This window comes from Aphelocoma coerulescens, chromosome 26, assembly GCF_041296385.1.
Source record: "Aphelocoma coerulescens isolate FSJ_1873_10779 chromosome 26, UR_Acoe_1.0, whole genome shotgun sequence".
NCBI lineage: Eukaryota > Metazoa > Chordata > Aves > Passeriformes > Corvidae > Aphelocoma > Aphelocoma coerulescens.
In genome coordinates, this window is record NC_091039.1 from 1,603,413 (window position 1) to 1,629,900 (window position 26,488).

The following is a 26,488-nucleotide window of genomic DNA, read 5'->3' on the forward strand; positions in this document are numbered from 1 at the left end:
ATTGGAGCTCCCTATGGAAAGGATGGTCTCCCAGCTGGGCCTGGTGGTACTGGAGCAGGGGGACTTGGATCTCCCTATGGAAAGGATGGTCTCTCAGTTGCAGCTGGTTTTGGTGGTGCTGGTACAGGCGGATTTGGAGCTCCCTATGGAAAAGATGGTCTCCCAGCTGGAGCAGGCATTGGTGGGGCTGGTGGTGCAGGTGGATTTGGAGCTCTCTATGGAAAGGATGGTCTCCCAGCTGGAGCAGGCATTGGTGGGGCTGGTGGTGCAGGTGGATTTGGAGCTCTCTATGGAAAGGATGGTCTCCCAGCTGGAGCAGGTGCTGCTGGTGCAGGGGGATTTGGGGAGGCTTTGTATGGTCCAGATGGTCGGCCACTTGGAGCAGGCGTTGGTGGTACTGCTGGTGCTGGTGCAGGGGTATTTGGATCTCCCTATGGAAAGGATGGTCTCCCAGTTGGAGCAGGTGTTGGTGGGGCTGGTGGTGCAGGGGGACTTGGATCTCCCTATGGAAAAGATGGTCTCCCAGTTGGAGCAGGGGCTGGTGGTGCAGGGGGACTTGGGGAGGCTTTGTATGGTCCAGATGGTCGGCCACTTGGAGCAGGTGTTGGTGGTACTGCTGGTGCTGGTGCAGGGGTATTTGGATCTCCCTATGGAAAGGATGGTCTCCCAGTTGGAGCAGGCACTGGTGGGGCAGGTGGTGCAGGGGGACTTGGATCTCCCTATGGAAAAGATGGTCTCCCAGCTGGAGCAGGCGCTGGTGGGGCTGGTGGTGCAGGGGGACTTGGATCTCCCTATGGAAAGGATGGCCTCCCAGTTGGAGCAGGCACTGGTGGGGCTGGTGGTGCAGGGGGACTTGGATCTCCCTATGGAAAGGATGGCCTCCCAGCTGGAGCAGGCACTGGTGGGGCTGGTGATGCAGGAGGACTTGGAACTCCATATGGAAAGGATGGTCTCCAATTTGGGGCTGGTGGTGCTGGTGCAGGTGGATTTGGAAAGCCTTTGTATGGTCCAGATGGTAGGCAGCTTGGAGCAGGTTTTGGTGCAGCTGGTGCTGCAAGTGCAAGGGGATTTGGAGCTCCCTATGGAAAGGATGGTCTCCCAGTTGGAGGAGGTGCTGGTGGGGCTGGTGTTGCAGGGGAACTTGGAGCTCCATATGGAAAGGATGGTCTCCCCACTGGGCCTGGTGTTGGTGGGGCTAGTACAGGAGCACTTGGGTATCCACGTGGACAAGATGGTCTCGCTGCTGGATTAGGAGTTGGCGGAGCTGCAGGTGGTGGTTTTGGAGGTGCTGCATCTCCTTATGGAATGGATGGTTTCCCAGCTGGAGGGCCTGATGCAGGGAGACTTGGAGCTCCATATGGAAAGGATGGTCTCCCAGTTGGAGCAGGCATTGGTGGGGCAGGTGGTGCAGGGGGACCTGGATCTCCCTATGGAAAGGATGGTCTCCCAGTTGGAGCAGGTGCTGGTGGTGCTGGTGGTGCAGGTGGATTTGGGGAGGCTTTGTATGGTCCCGATGGTCTCCCAGTTGGAGCAGGTGTTGGTGGGGCTGGTACAGGTGGATTTGGATCTCCATATGGAAAGGATGGTCTCCCAGTTGGAGCAGGGGCTGGTGGTGCAGGGGGACTTGGAGCTCCCTATGGAAAGGATGGTCTCCCAGTTGGAGCAGGTGCTGCTGGTGGGACTGGTACAGGTGGATTTGGAGCTCCCTATGGAAAGGATGGTCTCCCAGTTGGAGCAGGTGTTGGTGGGGCTGGTGGTGCAGGGGGACTTGGATCTCCCTATGGAAAGGATGGTCTCCCAGTTGGAGCAGGCACTGGTAGGGCTGGTGGTGCAGGGGCACTTGGAGCTCCCTATGGAAAGGATGGCCTCCCAGCTGGAGCAGGCACTGGTGGGGCTGGTGGTGCAGGGGCACTTGGAGCTCCATATGGAAAGGATGGTCTCCCAGTTGGAGCAGGCACTGGTGGGGCTGGTGGTGCAGGGGGACTTGGATCTCCCTATGGAAAGGATGGCCTCCCAGCTGGAGCAGGCACTGGTGGGGCTGGTGGTGCAGGGGCACTTGGAGCTCCCTATGGAAAGGATGGTCTCCCAGTTGGAGCAGGTGTTGCTGGTGCAGGTGGATTTGGAGAGGCTTTGTATGGTCCAGATGGTCGGCCACTTGGAGCAGGTGTTGGTGGTACTGCTGGTGCTGGTGCAGGGGTATTTGGATCTCCCTATGGAAAGGATGGTCTCCCAGTTGGAGCAGGTGTTGGTGGGGCTGGTGGTGCAGGGGGACTTGGATCTCCCTATGGAAAAGATGGTCTCCCAGTTGGAGCAGGGGCTGGTGGTGCAGGGGGACTTGGAGCTCCATATGGAAAGGATGGTCTCCCAGTTGGAGCAGGCACTGGTGGTGCAGGGGGACTTGGATCTCCCTATGGAAAGGATGGTCTCCCAGTTGGAGCAGGCACTGGTGGGGCTGGTGGTGCAGGGGCACTTGGAGCTCCCTATGGAAAGGATGGTCTCCCAGTTGGAGCAGGTGTTGCTGGTGCAGGTGGATTTGGAGAGGCTTTGTATGGTCCAGATGGTCGGCCACTTGGAGCAGGTGTTGGTGGTACTGCTGGTGCTGGTGCAGGGGTATTTGGATCTCCCTATGGAAAGGATGGTCTCCCAGCTGGAGCAGGCACTGGTGGGGCTGGTGGTGCAGGGGCACTTGGATCTCCATATGGAAAGGATGGCCTCCCAGTTGGGGCTGGTGGGGCTGGTGGTGCAGGGGGACTTGGATCTCCCTATGGAAAGGATGGTCTCCCAGCTGGAGCAGGTGCTGGTGTTGGTGGTTCAGGGACAGTCAGGGGTTCCTATGGAAAGGATGGTCTCCCAGTTGGAGCAGGGGCTGGTGGGGCTGGTGGTGCAGGGGGACTTGGATCTCCCTATGGAAAGGATGGTCTCCCACTTGGAGCAGGCGCTGGTGGGGCTGGTGGTGCAGGGGGACTTGGAGCTCCCTATGGAAAGGATGGTCTCCAATTTGGGGCTGGTGGTGCTGGTGGGGCTGGTGGTGCAGGGGGACTTGGATCTCCCTATGGAAAGGATGGTCTCCCACTTGGAGCAGGTGCTGGTGTTGGTGGTTCAGGGGCAGTCAGGGGTTCCTATGGAAAGGATGGTCTCCCAGTTGGGGCTGGTGGTGCTGGTGCAGGTGGATTTGGAGAGCCTTTGTATGGTCCAGATGGTCGGTCACTTGGAGCAGGTGTTGGTGGTGCTGGTGCAGCTGGTGTAGGGGGACTTGGATCTCCCTATGGAAAGGATGGCCTCCCAGCTGGGGCTGGTGGTGCTGGAGCAGGGGGTGTTGGAGTTCTCCATGGAAAAGATGGTTTCCCAGCTGGGGCTGTGGCAGGAGCTGCTCATTTTTCTCCTGGAGGTGAGGAAGCGATAGGATCTGGCCGTGGCAGGGATGCCACGCTGAGCAGAGCTCTGGGATATGCAGGTGGAGGAGGAGGAGAGGGCTTTTCTGGGGAAGGCTCAGCACTGTGGGGTGCAGGGTCTCTCTATGGCAAGGACAGAGGGTCAGCTGTAGCCAGGACCGGTGCAGGTGGCGTTGGGAGGTTGGGAGGGGATGAACAGGATTCAGTCCGTGGTAAAGGAGGTGTGGGAGGTGCTGGTGGACCAGATGGTGGATATGGGCTGGATGCACATCTTGGCAGATCTTTGGGAGGTGAAACTGGAAAGGGCACTGCCAGTGATGTCAGAGGGCCAGGGAACAAAGGTTCAGCTGGTGACAGAGGGTCCCTGTCAGGTCCAGGAGGAGCCAGGGGAGAGGGCAGAGATTTTGGACAGTTGGGCTCCCTTTATGGCACAAATTCTGCCTTTGGAGGGGCAGGGAGTAAATCCCATGACAGATCTGTTGACGGGAGTAGTTCAGGTGGGTTTGGTCAAGGTCCACTGAGTTATGGCCAGATGCCAGGTCCTTTTGGTGGACCTCCTTCAGCAAACCAGAGAAAGCAGGAACCTGACCTGGATCTTAAAGCAAAGGATTCCCTGAACAACACAGAAAGCACAGGCCAAAGGAAACGGAGTGCCCTGGATGATCTCAAAGGTACGTGGTTAACTGGTGACTCCTGGTATTTACATTTTGATACTCACATTCCTAATCCTGCAAAGAAATGGGATATTATGGTTTAGATAAATACAGCTCTACGTAGAAATTTGGTTGTCCCATGATCTGTTCCTAATTCTCCCATTGATTGGCTGTTCAATCTTACACAGTTTGCTCTGATCAAACTGCCTTAAAGGTCTAAATTATTTTCTTTGTCTAAATGATCTATACCAGGTCTCATCTGTTCATTTGTTTCACATCTCGTGGAATAGACCAGTTCACAAACATGGTTTCAAGGAATAACATCATGTTTCTTTGATATTGTTCCAATTCAAAACTGAAGTTTCACTTTCTTTTTCAAACACCTCCTGCAAAGAACTGTCCAAGTTCTGGGAACAATTCTGTTCCTGCTTATATGGGCTTATATAATGTAAAGAGCTCTTTTCTCTTGTAACATCAGGAATAATGAAGGTGTTGCACAGAGGAAGAGGGGAGTAATGTGTTTGCAGCCATTTGAGTAAGACCTGTGGCTCCACCAGCAAGATGATGATGTGTAAATTGTAGGAATGAGAAATTTCAGGTGTATAATCAGAGGGGAATATTCACTTAATGGGATTGCTCACAAGTTAGGAATTATCATTTCTAAACCATAAATACAAATAAGGAAGTAAAACCATCAAAATTGGGGCTCGAGGGGAAGGAGCGGGGTATTTATTAGAGAGGAGATGAGGATGTTAATGGAGAAGAACTTGGGAAGGGAAAGAGGAATACAGGGGTGGAGAACAGTGTGCCTGGGGCTATTTAGGGGGATGTGTTGGGCAGCCCCATGTGTGCTCAGTGCACAGGAAGAGGAGGATGAAGCAGTGTATCCACACCCTGGAGCAACCTGGTTTTTCCCATTGGCTGTAGAGGGAGCCAAGACAATTAGCATAGACAGAAACCAGCAAATCTGCAGCTGGATAATGTGCTTTGTGATGAATCCACTGCCCATGAAGTGGATGTTGGGATGTAATTGATGGTGGGATGGCTGCACATCCCTCACAGGTACCCTGTGGGCACTGAGTGTACCCAGCTGGCCCACAGTGAGGTGGCACAAAAGCCTCTCCTGGCCACAGGATGTATTTTTTTAAAAGCTCTTTTCCCACACGTGCATTTTCAGCTCTGGATGTCTCTCTGTAACACAGACTTAGCTTCTTTCCCTTCCTTTGTGCCTGTTCAGTCCCACGCTGTTACCTCAACAAGCAGCTGGCAACCATGCGAGTGCTGAAGGGGGACCCAGCTGAGCTGTCCTGCACTGTCAGCAGGGACAACGTGACAGGAACCTGGTTTAAGGATGGCCTAAAGGTGGGTTCCTTGAGCTTGCTGTTGGCTTTGAGTAGCAATGCTCTGCTCTCTGGCTCTACTTCCTAAGGGTGGGGTCAAGGTGTTCTTCCCCTGACAGTCACCTGCAGTCTGAGTGGGGCCCGGGAAGGGTTCAGAGAATCCCAGAATTCCAGAGTGGTTTGGGTTGGAAGGGACCCTTAAAGACCATCCAGTCGCACCCCCTGCCCTGGGCAGGGACAACTTCCACTGGACCCAAGCCCCATCCAACCTGACCCCATCCAACCCGGCCTTGGACACTTTCAGGGATGGGGCAGCCACAGCTTCTCTGGACAACAGAATACCAGAATATTGTCATTAAACATGCAGATGTTCATAAGTATTTTCAACTGCATTTCAAATTGTAGTCTGCCCAGTTTCAGTTTAGATTGCATTTTTTCCCTTTTAAAAGGATGTGTCTCTGTCCTTTACTTTGTAGTTAACAAGCATGGATGGAGTCATCTTTGAAAAGAAAGGTCTTGTCCACAAACTAATCATTAACAAAGCTGAAGATATTCATGCTGGGAAATACAGGTTTGAAGGTGGCGATGTAAAAACTGAAGCTTCAATTTTTGTTGAAGGTGAGTCTACTCAAACCACCAACACTACATGAGAGGGCTTTAAACGTAATATATTTACTCAGAGACATGTAATTGGTTATTGAGATAACTTTATTATAAAGAATTACAAGATAAATGGGAAATGTTTTTTGTACAGGTTGGTTCATTTTGCATTTGCAAGTTTAACTAGAGAGCCTTCTGTTAGCAAATCAAAGATTTCTGGGTGCATGTCTTGGTTTGAAAGACAGGTCTGCTAAGGAAGGCAGAAGCCTGCCTTGGAATGGCAGATGTAACCCCTTTCCCTCTGAGTTATGATTTTGAAATCAAGGGCTTTTAGGCAAAGATGTGGGAAATAGGAATAACAGTTCTTTACTATATATATATATATATAGATATATAACCAGTCAAACAAACAGCAATAACTATGACAGTAACAGCAAACAATCACAAACCCAGTCCCAGCCTTCTCGGCTGTCAGGCCCTTTCCCCTCGGGTGCAGTTCCGCTCGCAGCCGACAGGGGCGCTGGCGGCTCCCGGTGAGCAGGGCAGGTGCGATGGTTCCCCCGCGGCTGCAGGGGGCGCTCCGGAGCGAGCTCGGGGAGCACACGGCACCGGTGCCCTGGGATCCCGGGGAAGGATGGAACAAAGGCTTCAGAAACCGCTGGGCAGCCGATCCCGGTGTCCAGCTGGACCTTTGGGAACAGCAGGCTGGAACAGCAGGCTGGAGCGGCAGGGATGAGCACAAATTCCGGGTGGCAGACGTGATATATCCAAGCAGGGAACCCCCCGGAGGTCTGGGCAGGCAGGGCGAGCATGGCTACAACGCAGCGAAGGCTCGAAGCAGCGGCGGGGCAGGGCGACCACAGCCCAGCCTCCAGCGGGGCAGGGAAGGTGGGCCGGGGGTCCTGGGATCTTTCTCCGAAGAAAGAAAAAACAGCCGAAAAGAACCAGCAGCTTCTCCCTCCGAGAACACCACGGAGAGCGAACTGACCCCACACCCAGGTGAAACAAAGGAGTAGCCAGGCCCACCCCACCTACAGTGGGCAGCTCTTTTGTCTGCCTGAAGTACAGCCACTTGTCCCCTAGCAACATGCATATGGGAAAAAATTCCTTTAACAGGAAAAAAAACTAGGACTAAACTAAAACCCCAACAGTGCACAAAACACTTTATCAGAGCAGATTCTTCATTCTTGTGTTTAGTGTGTTGCCTAGGAGAAATTTTCTCTAGTGAAAGGACAGTGTGATACTACAAAACCTTGTGATAATTATGCTGTAGCAAAGTACAACTAAAGGTGAAGGTCCAAGTGTTGTGAGTTCTAAGCATTGCTGGCAGTATCCCTCCAGGATGAGCCTTATCCTCCTTGAATTGTGGTTTTTAATGACCTTGTATCCTGCTTAGATCCTCCCCAGGTGGACAAAGTCCTCCTCAAGAACTTGACCAGTGTCCCCATGGTGGCCAAGGCCGGGGAGGGGCTGAAGCTGCGGATCCCATTTGAGGGCCGGGGGCCCATCAGGGCCACATGGCTGAAGGACAGGATGGAGCTGGGGGATGACACCAGGATCCGTGTGGACAAGACAGACACCTGCACCACACTGTCCATCTCCAGCTGTGACAGGAGGGACTGTGGGGATTACAAAGTCAGGCTCAAGAACGACAGTGGCGTCCTGGAGATCAACCTTAAGCTCGTGGTGATAGGTAAGATCCTGTAACATCCACTGTGGCTTTCACTGTAAAGCTTAGGCAGGGAATCCATTGACATTAGTGAGAACCTTATTTGGAGTGACTGGATATTCCGAGAGGAACAGGACTCTGTATATTGCCCCAAAATCCAGGTACAAGGGAAGATTGCTGAACATGCTTCTTGCCCTTTAGTACAAGGGAACACAAACCTAATTTGGTTTTTCATGGCCTCAGCAGCTGAATTTTGAATCAGACACTGTAGGAGATGTGACTGTACACAACATGCAAATCTGAAATAGGATATCAAGGTCCAATTCAGCCATCCCATAAATGCCTGGGCTCCTTTGAGAGACCAGAAATTATGTTCTGCCTGTATTAGCAAGCTGAACTGGTGCAGTGCTTATGAGAACAGTTGACCCAGGGAGAGCAAGGGCCTGGCTTTCCATCTTCCCCATCAAAAGTTAGAAGAGTGCAAGTTTGGAAGAGGCAATTCATGTGCCCAGCCCTCATCCTACAACTGTCCCTGCATTTCATCAGGAACAGTCTCCCAGTTGGAGAGCAAGGGACAGTGTCTGCTCCAAACCCAGGCGCAGGTCTGGGTCTGGAGCCAGCTGTGTCTCTGTTCATCTTCCCAGACAAGCCACAGCCCCCAGCAGGACCCATCAAAATTGTAGAAAGCTCCGCCAACAACATCACGATCCAGTGGAAGCCCCCAAAGGATGATGGGGGCAAACCAGTGCAAAGGTACCTCGTGGAGAGGCAGCAGGTGGGCAGGAACAACTGGGAGACTTTGGGAGAAACCCCCAGGAGCTGCACCAGCTTCACCACGAGCAAAGTGGAGGAAGAGATGAGCTACTACTTCAGGGTGAGGGCCATGAATGCCGAGGGAGTGAGCGACGCGCTGGAGTCAGGGGAAGTGAAGGCTGCTGGTAAAGGTGAGGAGAACTTCTCATAATTCATAATTCAAATTGGGAAATTCATTATCAAAGCTGACAGCAAAGGAAACTCACTGCATTGTGGATGTTGCTACAGATCTCAGCTTCAGTCTTCACACAAAGCTGTGGAGGTTGCCCAGCAAGAGCAGCAGTTTGCTGTAGGCTCTGGCTACTGAGTGAGATTTAATTATTCCTTGGTCATGCTTCATTCTGGATTGGAAAGGAAGTTTCATGGGGGAAATGCAAAATGCATCAAGATCAAAGGAAATTTTTCCCACTGTGGCTGCAAAGGGAACATGTGAGGCCTTTTCTTAACTCCACAGGCAAAGGAGTGTCTCTGTATGTGCAGCAGTTCTCAGCATGACCACTCCATTCCCCTGATCTCCAGACAACTGAATATTGTCTTTGTCCTTCAAGGAGTTTAAGTACTTGATCAGATTTGCCATGAGCACAAATGCAGTACTAAAGAGAGTAATGTTCAGTTCTAATTCTCTTCTTTCTCCATTTTCATTCCCATGATTCTGTATCTTGAACACTTTAGTGGAGGGCAAAGAAAATCCATTTTGTTACCAGTTCCTGTTGCTGAAAGCAAGAATGATGCTGACTGTTCATATCATGTAGGAATGACACACCCCACTGACAGAGGAATTGTCAGTCCTGATGACAGCAGGTCTTTTGTGAAATCCAGACTCAGGAACAGAATCCATGCTGGATCCAGTTCTTGTGGAGAACAGGATCCACAACTTCAGGTCTCAGCCAGGTTTTCAAAGCACATCCATAGGAATACCTTGGGGAATCTGGAAGATGAAATTACACACACCACCATTTTATCTTGCAATAAAAACATACCTGCTAATAATGAAGACTTCATCTCTTTGTAGCTTCCCCTGGTGCCCCAGATCCCCCCGAGATCATCAGTGCCAGCAGGGACACCATCACCATATCCTGGAAAGCTCCTTGCAAAACTGGCACTTCCCAAATTATGGGATACATTGTTCAGAAACGCAAGAAGGGCACTGTGACCTGGCTGCCAGTTACCAGCGTGCCTGTCAAAGGTGGGTATTCTGACTCCTGGCACAGCCTGGTGGATTTGAAAAGGCAAAAACCTCAGCTGGGTTTAGGAGCTGCTGAGGATCTTACACCTTTCACATCAAGGTGGTGATGGGTCACAGGTTGGACTGGACGACCTTGGAGGTCTTTTCCAACTAAATGATTCTGGGATTCTGTGATTCAAGGGCTGTTTGATTTTGAAAGGAATACAATGAACACATCCCAGAAGTTTATATAACTTGTCTGGGGAATGGCAGGGGAATCAGTGACAGATCTATGGCTTCTGAGAGTTTTTCAGTCCATAATTCTGCCTGGAGTAAGGCACAACATTGTTGTGTCACCTTTCCTGATGGGGAACAGCTCCCCTGAGCCAATGCACTCCTCTCCTCTCTGCAGACAAGAAGCTGAAGGTGACCGGCCTCAAGGAGGGTGTGCAGTACGAGTTCCGGGTGGCAGCTGTCAATGCTGCTGGCACAGGACAGCCCAGTGACCCCTCAGAGCCCTCCTTTGCCCGGGACCCCACCAGTAAGTGCCCTGCCCTGTGCTCTGCTTCGGGGGTATTCGTGGGGAGGAGATGTTCTTAAATCCTCTGTAAAAGAGTGCGGAGACAAGGATCAGTAACTGGGGAATGTTTCATGGCTGAGAATCAGCTGGAGGAAGATGTAGATACAAAAATGCTGCTAGTGAGGATTTTCTTGCTATTTTCTAAGTCCATGAGAGACTTTTCTCTCTCACAGAAGAGGTAGCAGAGTTATGTAAACAACCAAACACCTGCAACCTTGAAAAGTCTTGTTTATGGTATAGTAGAAAAATATTTTGACAATGGATGTTTTAGGATTTTAGCCAATCACCCCAAGAGGTGGCTGATCCTTTGTTCAATTAGACTATGAAGAAAAAAGTCTATAAAAGAGTTTGTAAAATAATTAAATAGATCAATCTTGCTGCACAATTCCTGCCTGCTGGATCTTCTCTCCTCCTCCTCCCTATGGCTGCAGGACATGGTGATATACCCTAGGGCCCAGGCCTGCAGTAATAGGAAGAAATGGAAGGATTTCCTGTAGGGTGTCCTGTAGATGCTAAAAGAGCTGGCAGAGAGATTTTCCTATTTTTTACAGCTGCTTGTGAAAGTCTCCTTTCTCAAGCAAACTAGCTGGGAAGGTTTGTAAACTATCTCACAGGTGCACAAGCTGTTTGTGTTTTGTTTTCCACACTGGGAAAAATGTTTTGGAAATGGGTGTTACGCCGTTCAGCCAATCGCTCTGGGAGGCGGATGGTCAAGCACCCAATGGTGTTATGCCACCTTGTGAACAAAGCTATATGAGCTGATTTATATCATTAAATATAGCCACTTCTGGCCTTTGAACCCAATCCTGGACTGCATTATTCTTGGTACAACAGCGACAACGTCCAAGTCAAGATCTGGCAGACCCTGGTGTGGGGGAATGCACAGTGTGGAGAAACACTCAGGATGGGCTGCAGAGTGTTTTGGGATGTTGTGGATTTACTGCAGGGCTGGTAGGAGCAAGGACCTGGATCCAGCTCTGAAGAACTGGGACAAGGTGGGGCAAGAGAACAGGGTGGAAATCCAGTGCACTGCAAGAACATTGGGATCTCAGGCGGTGACTGAATAGAGGGAAGAGAAATCCTAGAAAAATAGTTTAAATAAAATTTCTCCCTCCAGAATCTCCAGGCCAAGTGCAGGACCTTAAAGTGAGCAGCAGTGACAGCACCAGTGTCACCTTGACATGGAACAAACCTGAAGTACAAGATGGGAATGATGTGAAAGGCTACGAGGTGGAGATGAGGCCCTGTAACAGCCTCAGCTGGACCAAATGCTTCACCCTCCCTGCAGAGAGCACCTCGTGCAGGGTTCAGGGCCTGCGGGCTGGGGAGAAGCTGTTCCTGCGCGTGAGGGCCCTCAGCGACGGCGGCCCCGGGGAGGCCTCGGAGCTCGAGGCTTGTGCTGGAGCTGCTGCTCCTGTGGGTGAGTCGGGGGCTCTGGGGCTGTGTCCCAGGGAATGGGGCACCTCAGGGGGCAGAGAGTGAGTCAGGGGCTGTGTCCCAGGGAATGGGGCACCTCAGGGCTCAGAGGGTGAGTCAGGGGCTCTGGAGCTGTGTCCCAGGGAATGGGGCACCTCAGGGGGCAGAGGGTGAGTCAGGGGCTGTGTCCCAGGGAATGGGGCACCTCAGGGGGCAGAGGGTGAGCTGGGGGCTGTGTCCTGGGGAATGGGGCACCTCAGGGGGCAGAGAGTGAGTCAGGGGCTGTGTCCCAGGGAATGGGGCACCTCAGGGGGCAGAGAGTGAGTCAGGGGCTGTGTCCCGGGGAATGGGGCACCTCAGGGGGCAGAGGGTGAGTCAGGGGCTGTGTCCCAGGGAATGGGGCACCTCAGGGGGCAGAGAGTGAGTCAGGGGCTGTGTCCCGGGGAATGGGGCACCTCAGGGGGCAGAGGGTGAGCCGGGGGCTGTGTCCCGGGGAATGGGGCACCTCAGGGGGCAGAGGGTGAGTCAGGGGCTCTGGGGCTGTGTCCCAGGGAATGGGGCACCTCAGGGGGCAGAGGGTGAGTCAGGGGCTCTGGGGCTGTGTCCCAGGGAATGGGGTACCTCAGGGGGCAGAGGGTGAGCTGGGGGCTGTGTCCCAGGGAATGGGGCACCTCAGGGGGCAGAGAGTGAGTCAGGGGCTGTGTCCTGGGGAATGGGGCACCTCAGGGGGCAGAGGGTGAGTCAGGGGCTGTGTCCCAGGGAATGGGGCACCTCAGGGGGCAGAGGGTGAGTCAGGGGCTGTGTCCCAGGGAATGGGGCACCTCAGGGGGCAGAGGGTGAGTCAGGGGCTCTGGAGCTGTGTCCCAGGGAATGGGGCACCTCAGGGGGCAGGAGCAGCCAGGGCTGTAGGATACTGGGATGAGCTGCTCCCAGGCCCAGACTAACTCAGGGACAGCTCTGCTCCTCCTCACCCCAGGGTTATCTGCTCACCTCAGCAGGACAGGCTCAGTATTAACTGATATTAGATATGCAATGCACAGTGCTCATTTAGGGACTCATTTTGATAAAACAACCCTCAGAACTCCATTTTCTCCTTGGACTTACATTTTGCCCTCTGTGCAGAGCCACACCACAGTCACCAGACAGAACCTGCATGTACCTTACCCCTGCTTGTGCTCTTCCACAGGAAATACAGTTTTCAGTCAATTTCTAGACAATCTTCTGGAACAAAACATTTTACTTCATTCTCTTAAATCACAAATTTTTATGCTGTTTTTGATACTTTATTTTACTTTTTAATTGTTTAGTTTGAAAGTTTTCACCATTTTCACTTTTCCATCTTTATTTACAATCTGCAGCTCTGGATTTTTCCTGCTCTTTGGGAACATTGCAGAATTACATAATAATTCTGTGAGGGGTTCATCTTCCTTAACTGGGGTCCTAAGTGAAAATGTCTGCTTTGGCCTATGCCTGGAGACCCCGTTTATCAATAAATAGATAAAATAAATCCATCTGGAAAGTGGGTTTTAAGTTCTATACTGGAAACACTAAATACAATTTAGCACTACTGTATTTGGTATTCTTAGAGAAATACTAAATGCTATAGTGTACTGATGAAAAGAGAAAATAAAATATTTTAAATACTAAAAAATACTATTTTAGATAAACTCTGGCAGCTTTCCTGTGTTCTGTGCTCTGTATTGCATGTATATTTTATAAGTGTCCATTGGAATTTCCTTTTTCCAGACACCATTTAAACACAAAAGATGATCCCTGTGATGGGATAAAGTGTGGCAAAGAGCCAATTTCTCTGTGACTTGAGACATCACATGAATACAGAGATTGTTGTGAATGTAGTTTTACATCATTTTCCCTTGTTCAGTCATAGTGATAAATAAATAGTAATGAAATTTGAAAGGTGTAAAGTCTGGGACTGAATCAGGGAGATTTTTCCCACAGTGAATTCCTCACCAGCCTCACCCAGCTGGGAGAGGCACCAGGGGGTGGAACATGTGTGATTGTTATCAGTGACTGCACTAACATCCACCTTTTGGGAGTAATCCTTGTCTTTTCCAGTCTCTCCCAGGTTACTGATAGATGACACAGTGAAAAGGTTCCTGGTTATAAAAGCAGGGAATCCCATCCGGGTGAAGATTCCCTTTGAGGTGGGTGTTCAAGGCTTTGGAGGAATTCCCTGCCAGGTTTTGTGATGCTCTCAATAGCAGACAGAAAAATGGAGCTACTATTTTTATGTCATGGAGTTTTGTCTACAAGTCACTGGGCAAATAATTTGGTCTGCCTGTGCTGTGTAGACTTTGAGAGTGAGGAAAACACAAGCCAGAACTGAGCTGTCAGTCTTGGCATTGGTGTTTGACATGGTGGTCATTCGTTAACTTCTGCAAACAAGGCTCAGTGCTGTCCACCTAGCCTTATCAATGTTATCATCATCCTGATAACATTGCTCTGTCAGGCTTTCCAAATCAGTGATTTCCTGTGACTCCCTCAGAAGGCCTTGGGGCACATTTCCAGCACACCTTCACTGTGCTTGTCTCACCAAGCAGCAGCACTTGAGCTCTGTGTCTTGAGAACTTGACAGGCGCTGACAGAAATCGCAGTGCTTTGGTGTAAGCTTGGAACAACGCAGGCTTTTCCCCATGGAAAGGGTGGTCAGGCTTTGGAAGGGGCTGCCCAGGGAGGTTTGGAGTCCCCATCCTTGGAGGTGTCCAAGGAATGCCTGGACATGGCACTCAGTGCTTTTAAAGTGGGGATTGGGCACAGGTTGCACTTGATGGCCTTGGAGGTCTTTTCCAGCCTTAATGATTCCATGATCCTGAGAAGTCTGGGATACCAGAGGAGGAGGGTGATGAAGTGTGTGTATTTGCTGGCCTTTCTTCTAATCTCTGGGAGAAGAGACCAAAGATGGCACAATGGAAATAAAGACTTAGAGGATGTTTTTTTAAAAGCAGAAAATATTAACTCCTGAAGTTATCTGTCCTTGATCTGGCATAGCTTGGTTGACACAGTTCTGAACACTTTACTGCAATAACATCCTTAAAGGACAAAAAGGAAAAAGTTGTAAAGAAACTGTAGAGCAGATCAGGGCTCTCTGATCCATCATGGATCCATATTTCTAAACATTACCATGTCATGGGGTAAGATAATGAAACTAAAGATATAAGACCCAGTCTGGAGGTGAAACAAGTGGCTGTGACTTGTTGTTTCCAGGGATCTCCAGAGCCAGTGGTGACCTGGTTAAAGGATGGGCTCCCCCTTCCCAGCCGGGCTGCTGTGAACACCGAGGATGGAAGCACCCAGCTGCTGCTCAGGGCAGCTGAGCTCAGTGACAGCGGCACCTACACTGTGGAGCTGGGGAATGGGCTGGGGAAAAGTGAAACCTTCAGCTTCCAGGTTCAAATTACAGGTAACTCACTGCCATCCATACAAATGTACCAGCAACTCCCAGTCAGTCCAGGCTGGGGCATGAAGGGACTGAGAGCAGCCCTGGGAGAAGGACCTGGGGGTGCTGGTGGGTGTGCGCTGGACATGCCCTGGGCTGAGCCCCCAGCGTGGGCAGCAGGGCAGGGGGGGATTCTGCCCCTGTGCCCCGCTCAGCTGAGACCCCCCCTGCAGAGCTGCCTCCAGCCCTGCGGTTCCAGCACGGGAAGGACCTGGAGCTGCTGCAGCGAGTCCAGGGGAGGCCACGGAGCGGCTCCAAGGCCTGGAGCTCCTCTGCTCTGGAGCCAGGCTGGGAGAGATGGGGGTGTTCACCTGGAGAAGAGGAGGCTCCAGGGAGAACCTTAGAGCCCCTTCCAGGGCCTAAAGGGTCTCCAGGAGAGCTGGAGAGGGACTGGGGACAAGGGCCTGGAGGGAGGAGGGACAGGACCATTCCCGAGGGGGAATGGGTTCCCACTGCCAGAGGGCAGGGTTAGATGGGATATTGGGAAGGAATTCCTTCCTCTGAGGGTGGGGAGGCCCTGGCACAGGGTGCCCAGAGAAGCTGTGGCTGCCCCTGAATCCCTGGAAGTGTCCAAGGCCAGGTTGGACAGGGCTTGGAGCACCCCAGGATAGTGGAAGGTGTCCCTGCCAAAGCAGGAGGTGGGACTGGATGGGTTTTAATGTCCCTTCCCACCTAAACCAGTCTGGGATTCCATGATTTACTGTGAATAGGCAGAAGGCCACAAACTGAGTTTGGCAGGGTGAGCTCTGATGCAGTTTGGCCATGCAGGCACAGGGAGAACCAGAGTACAATTTTCTATGAGATTGTCTGGGCACGTTGGGATCTCACTTGTCTGCAGGACAGAGCAATCCTCTGACTAAAACTGTCCTTCAGAGTGACTGGGGGAGGTCAGCACAGGCTGTGGGACACGGAGCACAGCTCGCCCAGCTGTGACCCCAGCAGGGGAAGCAGCTCAGCTGTACCACCCTGCTCTCCCCGCTCAGCAGTGCAGATGTTGTGCAGCAGCAGCTCAGTTCATAGCAAACACATCTGTGTGCCTGGAGAAGGAATGGAATTGTGTCCCTTGCAATGACCAGGATGGTCACTGAGCCCCAGACATGCAACAAACTCCAGGTTTTTAGGGTTCTGTGCCACTGTCCCTACAGCTGTGACATTGTGTGCCCTCCCCTGGCAGACATCCCTCAGCCCCCTGGCGCCATCCGGCTGGAGGAGAATGTGCCCAATGCAGTGACAGTGACCTGGGACCCCTCAGCATCTGAGAAGTGGGAGAAGAACCTGTATTACACTGTCCTGAAACGGGAATCCCAGAAGGGCCTGTGGCATGTGCTGGGGGACCTGATCTACAACAACAAGTTCACCTTCACCACGGTGGTCCCAGGCAGGGATTATTACTTCAGGGTCGTGGCAAAAAATGACCTGGGAGCCAGTGATCCATCAGAGACTGTGAAGCCCTGGAGGATCTGGAAAACAAAGGGTAAAACATTTTCAAATATTTCTGTGTTGTGTTTTGTTTCTTTCATTGCTTCTAACACGCCATCCCCAAATGGGTCTCTCCTCCTGGGAACATTCAGTTGCCCAGAACAGGAATGCACAGAGATGCCCTGAGGAATTCCAGCTGGGCAGGGAAGGTTTGTCCTTTCTGCAGGGACATTGTGCAGACAGACCCTTCATTCCCTGCCACTAGGACATGCTATTTGCCCCAAAATGAATTCCCAACAAAATCTAAAGCTTAAGTAATGTAGAAACCAAAGTTTCTGACATCAAAGTTAAATGCTGGGTAATTCTGAGGAGCAGCAGAGGTTACAATCCGTAGGTGCATGGGATCTCTGGCAATTTGCAGAATTCCAGACACTGCACAAGCAAACCCCTGCAAACCTTGCAGTGCTGGGAGCAGTATCCGAGTGTGTGCTTGGTGCTGTTTATTTTTCACAGCTGAATTTCGAGTGAAAGCACCGAAATACAGGGGAGTTAACCAGAACCAGCCCCCGAGGTTCCTGGTGCCGCTGAAGCCGCACGTGGTGGTGACGGGCAGCGAGTGCCACATGAGCTGTGCCGTTGGAGGCCACCCCTCGCCCAAAATCACATGGTACAAGGACAGCAGAGACCTCTCCGGAGATCCCAACTACTTCTGCACAAACGACTTCGGAGTCTGCTCCCTGGTGCTGCTGGGGGTCACCAAGCAGGATGAGGGCGAGTACATGGTGGAAGCCAGCAATGAAGCGGGCCGTGCCTTCAGCAAAGCCTTCCTCGCCATCAAAGGTACCTCTGCAGGGCTGCTTCCCTGGCGGCCCCCGGGTGTCACTGCTGCCCAGTGCCTCAGAAATGCCTCAGCCAGCTCCGCCTGCTGGCGAAGCAATGGCACGGCTGGGCTGCTTTACCGAATTCCTAATTATGGTACTCGTGATCAAGTACCAAACAGAACCAGAAATAAAAAGGCAGATGAGAAAAACCCACTTGATTTCTACACGAGCCAAAGGTTTTGGCTGACCTTGAGCAAATTTTTTAGAAAGGACATTCCCATCTTCATTAGGTAGGATAATACCAAGCTTAGATTTCTCTCCAGTGCAGGAACTGCAGAATAAAGACCCTGGCAAGTGTGCCAGGTGAGGGGAGCAGTGAGAGAACAGCTGGTGTTTGGTGGCCAAAGCCAACACAAAGGGAGGAAAGAGAGGGACGTGATCAGAGGCATTGAGGTCCTGATGTGGATGGAAGGGCAGTGGGATTGGCTGGGGATAGACTCATGGGTATACTTCTGGATAAATATTGTTGGTGACTGTACCCAGTGAAATATCTTTTATTTGGAGTCAAACATTTTTGTTTAAATGCAAAATACCTCTCTGGGATTACAGGAGTGGCAAAATGGGTCAGTTAAACCCCTGTAACGCTCTTGCAGACTTTTAGGCCCTGTAACATTTCAGCTTCCCTGCCCAGGGAGCCTTTCAGACTATTTCTCATCTCCCTCACTACAACCCTGAGCTGCTTCTCTCTTGCTCTCACTTTCAGACTCCTCCCTGTAGCGTGGCCCTGCTGAGAACATCCCTGCACGGCTCCGAGGATGAGAAGGTTGTGGTGAGGACTGGTCCATATGAGGGCTGTGCATTCATTGTCACATGTTCATTACAGTCTGAGGGGGTTACTTTTCAGATTTGGTAATTGCACTTTGAACATGATGCTGCGTTGTCATCAAAACTGGGAAAAAAAGCTTTTAAGAGCATTGTATTTTTTTTTTTTTTTTAATGATCAGGCTTTCCATGAGACCTTTAAAACACAGCTTAGAAGCTTCAGGAACGCAGAAGATGAGAGGAAAAATAATTGGCCAAAATGAAACTTTCTGTGGAGAACACAGGTGGGAGAGACCCTCCTGCCACACCACTCACCTGCAACAAGGACATTTCTGAACACCAGGGATCTCTGGTCCTTTCACACATGCTTTTTTAAGCCAAAACCAATCACTTTGGATTCCATGTGATTCTCAGCAGGTTTCCCAAATCTGGCAGGAGCAGTTCTGGATCTGTTCTACTACCAGTAGCAGCTAAGTAGATTATCTTCCCTAATCTCTAAGTTAAAAAGAGCATCTGCCTGCTCATTTTATCTGGGCAGGAGATGAAATCTCAGAGCAGCCTGGCATAGGGTAGGTGAAACTCCCAGTGCAAATGCACTGGTGGGAAGGACTGGAAGTCTACAACCAGTGTGTGAGCAGAGCAACTCCCAAAACCCTCAGCACAAAGGCTGTGCCAGTCCTGAACCACCCCCAGCATCACCTGTGCATCCCAACTGCCCGTGGCCACAGCACTGCTGGGAGGCATTTGCCTCCTGCAGAAAGAGGTGAAAAACCCCTTCCTGTCTGATCAGAAATGCGAGGTACCCCCAGGGACCTCCTGCCGTGGCCAGGGGTTCCCCTCACTGCACCTGGGCAGCAAAATGTTCTGGTGGCTGTAGGAAGGTGTCACAGCCAAGGTACTTTGTGACAGGAGAGAGCAGAGCCAAACTCAGCTGTGGGGCTGGAATGTTCCTCTGGATTACATTTTGTACAATGTTGTACAGATGTAGCAGCAGTAGTAGATTATGAAATTAAAACACAATTCAGTAAAATCTATCCCGAGTCCTTGTTTATTCTGGAGAAGGAATCCCAGTCAGTTCCTGGATCCCTGGCTGCTGCAGGTTCACTTGTGATTGCTGCACATGGTCATCCCTCATGCAATTGCTCCAGCAGCTCCTCCTCCTCCTGCTGGAGGCAGGGGTATCTCACCTGCAGGGCAGATTTCGCTTCTTGGCTGATAAACACAAGAGCCAAGATTGATGGAAATTGGAACTGGAGCTGAGGGACCTCAGGAAGGCCCGGCACAGCAGGAGAATCCTGCAGGTCCTGCTGAGATGTCAGCACCAATTCCAGCAAATCCTCTGCTGCTGCTTTACCCTGTGAGCTTCGACCGGAGCCACGGGGGGATCCCCTCCGAGAAGGGAAGGGAATGCTGTGACTGCCCATTGCTGGGAGTGTCCCAGGCCGGGCTGCACCGGGCTGGGAGCACCCTGGTGTATGGGCGGTGTCTCTGCCCACGGCAGGGGGTGCACCGAGATGGGATTTTGGGTCCTTCCCCCCCAGTCCGGGCCGTGCCTCTGAGGCTGCGAGGAAGGCCCAAGCCCGGAGCCGCCCCTCGGGACCGGGACCGGGACCGGCCCCGCGCCCCCCGCGCGCAGCGCAATGGTCTCTCCCGGGCCCGGGGCGGGCTTTCCCCCCCAGCGCCCCCGGCACTGCCCGCAGATGGTTTCTCCCGCCCCCGAGCGCAGCAGGTCCCGCCCCCGCACGTCCATCACGCCAGTGCCGTCGGTGATTGGTCGATCTGCAGCGCCCTCCCCGAGCCAGCCAATGGCGGCGCCTCCCCGCCCGCAGCCAAGATGGCGGCGCCCAGGGCCGGGTGTGGGGGTTCCTGGGCTCCTCTCCCGCGGAGCCGGGGAGCGGCGGGCCCCGAGCGCCGCGTTTGTGCCTCCGGATCGCCCCCGGCTCTGCCCGAGGCTGCTCACACCGGCCGGTCTCTGAGGGAGCGGCGGCACCGCCGGACGAGACGGCCCGGGGGAGCCCGAGCGCCGCCGGGGCGGGGTGAGAGGGCGGGAAAGTAACAGCAAAGAGAAGGAGAAACGGACAGAGGTGGCGGTTCGGGCGTGAGGCGGCAGCGAGAGGAGCTCCGTGACCGCGGGGGGAGCGGCCCGGGAGTGCCCGAGCACAGCACGGCACGGGGCACCGGCGATCCCCGGGCGGAGGTACCGCCCTCGCCATTCCCCCACCGCCCCCAGGGCCCGGGGCTGGGGCCGCTCCTCGGGGCGCTCTCCTGGGGCTGCCGCGGCCTCTCCCAGCTCCGGCAGCGGTCCGAGCTGCCCCAGAGCTCCGCTGCCTCGGGATCTCCTGGATTCCTGCCGGGGAGAGCAGCGGGGGCCCTTCCGCGGGTGCTACACTGGGACAGGGCGGGCGACAACATCCCCCGGGCCGGGGCAGCGGCGCAGCTCCTTGGCTTCGGTTCCAGCACCATGGTCCAGGACCCCGTTTGTGGATAAATCTTGGGGATGCTCCCGGTCCCAGGCATTGGGCCCAGCCTGGGGGACAGCGGAAATTCCCCCTTTGCTGGGGGAAAGGGATGAAGTTTTTGGCCGGTGCAGAGGGGAACAGAGGCAGGATTTTCCCCACCCGCGGGTGGGCTCATTCCTCACTCAGAGAGGTCACACGCCTTTCCCAGGCTTCCGCTGTCCTCCCAACACCTGCAGCTTCATTTTCCAGCCTGGAGTTTGTAAACCAGAGTCAGGTGTGGGGAGAAGGCAGCGGGGTCACAGCAGGGCAGCTCCCACATCCCAGGGTGATGGGGTGAGGGCCTGGGAGCATCCACGTGCGTCCCACTGGAACAGGGCTGTGCGTCCCATGAGAGAGGATCTGCTTGCAGCGCTGCCATGGCCAGGCAGGAACAGTCTGTGTGTCCCCTGCTTTGAGCAGAACTGGGGCACGGCTGGGACCAGCTCCTCTTCCAGCAGCACATCTCGAGCAGTGGTGCCCGGCTTCATGGCAGGGCTGGGATGATGGGTTTGGGCTGAGCACAGGAACATCCTGCCCTGGCAGCTGCTGAGGGCCTTCATCTTGGCTGCAGAAGGTGGCACCTGTCCTGCCATCCTGCTTTCCCAGAGAAGGGATTGGGAGGCGTGGGCACAGCTCAGAGCCCGCCCAGCATGGCCTGGGCACTGCCGAGGATGGGACAGGGTGGACAGGACCCTTCTCCCACTGCCTGCCAGGTTCTGGTTCCTCTCCCTGAGTGCCAGCATCTCCTCAGCTGCTCTTTGTCCACCTGTTTTATTTGCTGTCAAAACAACCGAAAAACCTTCCCAGTGTTGGGTCCAACTCAGCAGCTCTTAGTTCAGTTTAGCGTTTATTAATAATAACACACAAAATAAATAAAAATTAATTTCATTTTTAATTGGAATGTTTCTTTCATCCTTTCCCACCTGGTCTAGTGGAAGTTACCTCTTCATGGCAGGGGGGTGGAAGTGGTTGGACTTTAAGATCATTTCCAGTCCAAATCTTTTTAAGATTCAGTGACTGGGGGGCTGCTCCTCCTTCCAGGACCTATTTGTAATGGCCAGAGGATGTCCCAGAGGGGCCCTGACGTGTGGCTCCCTCCCACCAAGGTCCCAGTGGTGCTGCTGGGGTGCAGCATTGCTGCAGCCTCTGCTGGCACTCCGGAGTCCCTCGGAGCCACTCCCCAAAATTCCCATCCCGTGAGAGAGCAGCAGTGCCCCATTAGTGGAGTTTGTGAACACCGAGGAGAGAAATTCTCCCGAGCTGGGAGGGGAGGATGAGCTGTGCTGGGAACTCCCCCCCGGCACAGGGTGTGCTGTGATGTGCTGAGCTGTGCCTCTGCTGCCGCTGGGATATTTCCCCGTGTTCCTGGGCTGGGTTTGGTGTCACTGCTGAGATCCATGGCTGTGCCAGCCTGGGATGAACAAGGTGGGGAACAGGTCCCAGCAGCGTTACAGCAAAATCCCCCTCAGCCCCTGAGTAGTGAGGGTGGATCCTGCTGGGGCAGGAAGCAGCTCCTCACAGAGGAGGCGCTTGGGGTATTTGGCTGATTTGCACCAACCCTTCTCCCCCACCCTGTCCTCCTCCCTCCACCCCCCGAATTCTTTTGTTTGGACTCCATCTGATCTTTGGTGACTTGGAGAGCAAGGTCATCTGCCCATGAATCAGCAGGGTTTCCAGGCTGTTTTCTGAGTGCTGGTATCTCACTCAGGAACTCACTGGACCTTCTTCCCTTGTCAGTTTTCCCTTCTTAGGCTCTGCTTAGGAAAGGCTTTTCTCCACCCAGCACAGTGACCAAGGCTCTAAGAAGCAGAAGGCTCCTGCCTCCTCTTGCTCTGCAGGTTCCTGGTCTCTGAGTGCTGGCAATGTCTGTGTCCATGTGTTTGCCCTGCTCAGTTGTGTGTCCCAGTCCCTTCCCTCCAGGACAGAGCTGCTCCGGGCCGTGGGGCTCAGCTCCTGGTGGAGTCCCTCTGGAAGGAGCTGCTGCTGCATCCAGGAGGGGTTCGGATGGTCTGGTTCTGCCGGCAGCAGGAGTGGGGATGGGAGCTATGCTCGACTCCTCGGGGAGCCTTTTGTCTCAGAGAGCTTTGGTGCATTCAGCAGTGTGGAGTCCTTCCCTGGCAGGGCCTGGCTGTGTTGGTGTCAGCCCCCGAGCAGCCCCTGAGGGTGAATTTGGGTCCCTTTCCCTTTGGGAAGGGTAACTCCTCTGTGGCTGCAGGAGTCCACAGCCCAAGCTCCTTGCAGGGTGAGATGGGTCTGGATTGAGCCTGGGCAGCGTTCGGAGCAGTGGCAGCCGAGTTTTGTGCCCATCTCCTGGATCGGGGCTGCAGGAAGGGACCGGGGCCTCTGGCGCTCGCGGAGCTGGGCAGGGAGCTCAGCCTTTGGAGCAGCTCCTCCCCGGCTGCACAGCCCGTCCCATCCCTTCCTCTCCAGGGAGTGGTGCTGGAGGACCGCGGAGCTCCCTGGCTCTCCCTGAGAGGGATTTTCGTGCGGGAGGCTCCGCAATTCCATCTCCTTCAGAGCTTGGAGACACTGGAGCCCCCGTGAGCCTCATTTAAGAGCTGCCATTGGCATCGCTCACCTGGAGCTCTTCTTTCCTGGCTGAGGAGATTCGGGCAGGAGCAGCTGGAAACTTGAGGGTGCCCTGGCAGCTGCAAACGTGCTGAGGGATCCCTTCCTGTGGCATTGGTGAAGACATTGAATACCCCTGGTGCCAGCAGGGACCCTGAGCAGTCCGGGGGCAGCTGCTCAGGCCGCACGAGAGGGACTAATTTGGCATTGGTTGTACAGCACTGTCTGTTCCTGAGGGAGGCGAGCCCAGCCCCCGTGTCCTGCAACACCCACACTGGGAATGTCCGGCCAGGGAGGGACTTTGTGCTGAACGAGGCTGCTTTGGGATGTGGCCCTCCTGGGGAGGAAGAATGGGAGCCCAATGGGGTCCTGGGTTGCTCCATGGATTGCTGGGGGCAGGGTTTGGAGCACCCCCTCTGCAGGGTCAGCTCTGCTTGGTTTGTTCATGGGAAGTGACAGGAACTGGGTCTCCTTCTCCAGCACACCTGGACAGGATGGGCAGGGGACAAGATGGGGACACGATGGAGCCTGTTTCTGACCCTTGGCCCTGTCTGCACTGGCTGCCAGTCCCTCCTTGGAGCCCTCCATGTGCAGGGATGATGCTCCCAAGGGGAGAAGCTCTACTGTTACCAGATTCCAAGTCCTTGTCCTCTGTTCCCGTGGGTTTGGATGCCATGGGGGTGTTCCCTGTGCCCCCTGGCTGGGGGTCCTTGTGTGAACCCTCAGAGCTGGGATCTCTTTCCTGCACAGGAGAGGGGTTCCTTGGAGGCTGGAGGGGGACACTGACAGCTCACACACCCTGGCTGAGTCACCCCAAAGGCCCCAGCTGGAAGTGCTGCCATTGGCACTGCAGGGAAGGAGACCTGGACAAGTGTGGGGTGTTCCCAAACCCTCTGCAGTGTCCCAGCAGTGGCTCAGCTGTGATGGGAGCCCAGCAGGGCCCAGCTCAGCTGAACCTCTCAAGATCTGGGCAGTGGGTGCAGAGCTGCAGCTCCCAGGGCACTTCCCACCCAAGGCACTTTTCCTGCAGGGAGCGTGTCCGGATGCTGGAGCTTCTCCAGCCCTGAAGTGGACGTGTCAGCCACGAGCAGAGCTGGATGGAGGTGTCCACCAGATCACCATTTCCTGCCTAGTCCTGATTCTGGGATGTGAAAGGTAAACCAATGCCATGCAGCAGGATGGTGTCAGCCCAGCCCAGCCCAGCCCAGCCCAGCCCTGCCCTGCCCTGCCCTGCTGAGGGCACATCTGGGGAATACAGAGGGGGCTGGATCCCCATGTGTGGATCCTCACAGGACATGGGGGCCACAGTGTGGGATTAAACCAAACCCTGCTGTGCCTGATGGAGCTCCCTGGTGTCCAGAGAGTTCTCTTTGAAGCCAGGATGCAGCAGGGCAGCACAAGTTCAGTGAAAGGTGATGCTGTGTGTGCTGCTCTGACAGCAGCCTTGGGATCCATGGAAAAGGTCCTGTGACACCATAAGGAGCTGTTTGATAAGGAAACCATCTCCATATCTGGGCAGCTCAGCTGCCATTTTTGCTGTATAAATGGACTTCTGAGGTTTCTCCTTGGTCTGTGCCCAACCCTGGCACTGGTGGAAGACTGGGGGTCTGCCCAGAGGGGGCAGAGGTATCCAAAAACTGAGAGAAAGGAACATGCTGAAATTGGAGCTGTCCAGCTTGGAGAAGGGAAGGCTCCGGGGAGAACCTCAGAGCCTCTTCCAGTGCCTAAAGGGGCTCCAGGAGATCTGGAGAGGGCCTTGGAACAAGGGATGGAGGGGCAGGACACAGGGAATGGGTTCCCACTGCCAGAGGGCAGGGATAGATAGGATATTGGGAAAGAATTGTTCCCTGTGAGGGTGGGCAGGCCCTGGCACAGGGTGCCCAGAGAAGCTGTGGCTGCCCCATCCCTGGAAATGTCCAAGGCCAGGTCGGATGGGGCCTGGAGCACCCTGGGCTAGTGAAAGATGTTCCTGCCCATGGCAGGGGGTAGAATGGGATGAGCTTTGAGGTCCCTTCCCACCCAAACCAGTCTGGGGTTCTATGAAATGAAACCTGAGCAAAACCACTGTGAGCAGCAAAGTGCCATTGCTTGCAGTGGCTCACACTGGTTTCCCTCAGCCTTCCAGTGACTCGGGCTCCTCCTCGCCCTGGGCAGGCTCAGCCTCTGCAGCAGATGCAGATTTGCATCACAGACCCAGAGGCTCTGACCTGGGAATTCTGTTACCCTGCACATGACATTTCCTCTCATTTCCTCACCCCTGTGCAGGGAAGCCTCGCTCTGACCTGGCCCAAAGCTCCAGTCTGGGCAATTCCATTCCCTCCAGGAAGGCCTTGGAGTAGCTGGAGGTTCCAGATGTGGTGGTTTGTGCAACTTTTTGTTTTCTGTGCCCACAGCTCTGCCTTTCTCCCCTCTTTGTCTGTGTACAGCCACCTGCCCTCTGTGTGGTCCTTGTGATGGGATGGTGCCTCAGAGAATCTTGGAATCTCCTGAGCTGGAAGGGGCCCACAAGGATCATCCAGTCCAACCCCTGGCCCTGCACAGACACCCCAACAATCCCACCCTGTGCATCCCAGAGAGCCTTGGCCAAACACTCCTGGAGCTCTGGCAGCCTCGGGGCTGTGCCCATTCATTCCCTGGGCAGCCTGGTCAGTGCCCAGCACCCTCTGGGGGAAGAGCCCTTCCCTGATCTCCAGCCTGACCCTGCCCTGGCCCAGCTCCAGCCCTTCCCTGGTCCTGTCCCTGCTCACAGAGAGCAGAGATCGGAGCTGCAGCCCCTGCTGAGGTTTGACCTCAGCTCTTTTTCTCCAGCTGAACAAACCAAGTGCCCTCAGTCACTCCTCACATGATTTCCCCTCCAGACCCTTCCCCATCTTCCCCTCCCCCTTTGCCTGGTGCTGCCCCTGCTGCCATCACTGCTCAGGGAACCCCAGATTTCTCTGCTGTCGTTGTCCCCCAGAGCTCAGCCCCTTCGCTGGCTGCAGCAGCCACTTCCCCCCATCTGCTGGCAGGGGCTGAGGGGGTTCTGCTCCCCCAGGCTGGTCCTGCCTCTCCCCTGCCCACGCCCTTCTCCTCTGCCCCGGCGTAGCCTCTGCCCCCGCCCGCTGCTCGGGAGCAGATGAAAGCCGAGCGTGGTGCCTAATTTATAACCAGCTTGGAACTCAGCTTTGGCAGGGCAGAGCACGCCAGGAGATGTGGCAATGCCCAGGGAGCTGCGCTCACACTGCTTATCAAAGGATGCTTGAAAGGCTCAGCAATGCAAGGGGAGGGCTGAGTTG

The 26,488-nt window shown here is 54.0% G+C and overlaps 1 protein-coding gene across 1 annotated transcript in view; it reads left to right on the top strand.

The window, feature by feature from the left end:
- Window positions 1-19,461, top strand: part of IGFN1 (immunoglobulin like and fibronectin type III domain containing 1) — a 35,890-nt gene extending 16,429 nt beyond the window's left edge. Inside the window, exons 13-29 of the mRNA XM_068995618.1 lie at window positions 104-607; window positions 680-1,126; window positions 1,403-1,474; window positions 1,691-2,521; window positions 3,308-4,063; window positions 5,283-5,407; window positions 5,862-6,003; window positions 7,382-7,678; window positions 8,299-8,598; window positions 9,480-9,653; window positions 10,045-10,173; window positions 11,330-11,632; window positions 13,705-13,793; window positions 14,854-15,049; window positions 16,260-16,559; window positions 17,018-17,344; window positions 18,089-19,461. Of these exons, the coding sequence (XP_068851719.1) occupies window positions 104-607; window positions 680-1,126; window positions 1,403-1,474; window positions 1,691-2,521; window positions 3,308-4,063; window positions 5,283-5,407; window positions 5,862-6,003; window positions 7,382-7,678; window positions 8,299-8,598; window positions 9,480-9,653; window positions 10,045-10,173; window positions 11,330-11,632; window positions 13,705-13,793; window positions 14,854-15,049; window positions 16,260-16,559; window positions 17,018-17,344; window positions 18,089-18,102 (5,006 nt within the window). The 3' untranslated portion in view covers window positions 18,103-19,461. The remainder of the gene's footprint in view (window positions 1-103; window positions 608-679; window positions 1,127-1,402; window positions 1,475-1,690; window positions 2,522-3,307; window positions 4,064-5,282; window positions 5,408-5,861; window positions 6,004-7,381; window positions 7,679-8,298; window positions 8,599-9,479; window positions 9,654-10,044; window positions 10,174-11,329; window positions 11,633-13,704; window positions 13,794-14,853; window positions 15,050-16,259; window positions 16,560-17,017; window positions 17,345-18,088) is intronic.
- The last annotated feature ends 7,027 nt before the right edge of the window (window positions 19,462-26,488 follow it).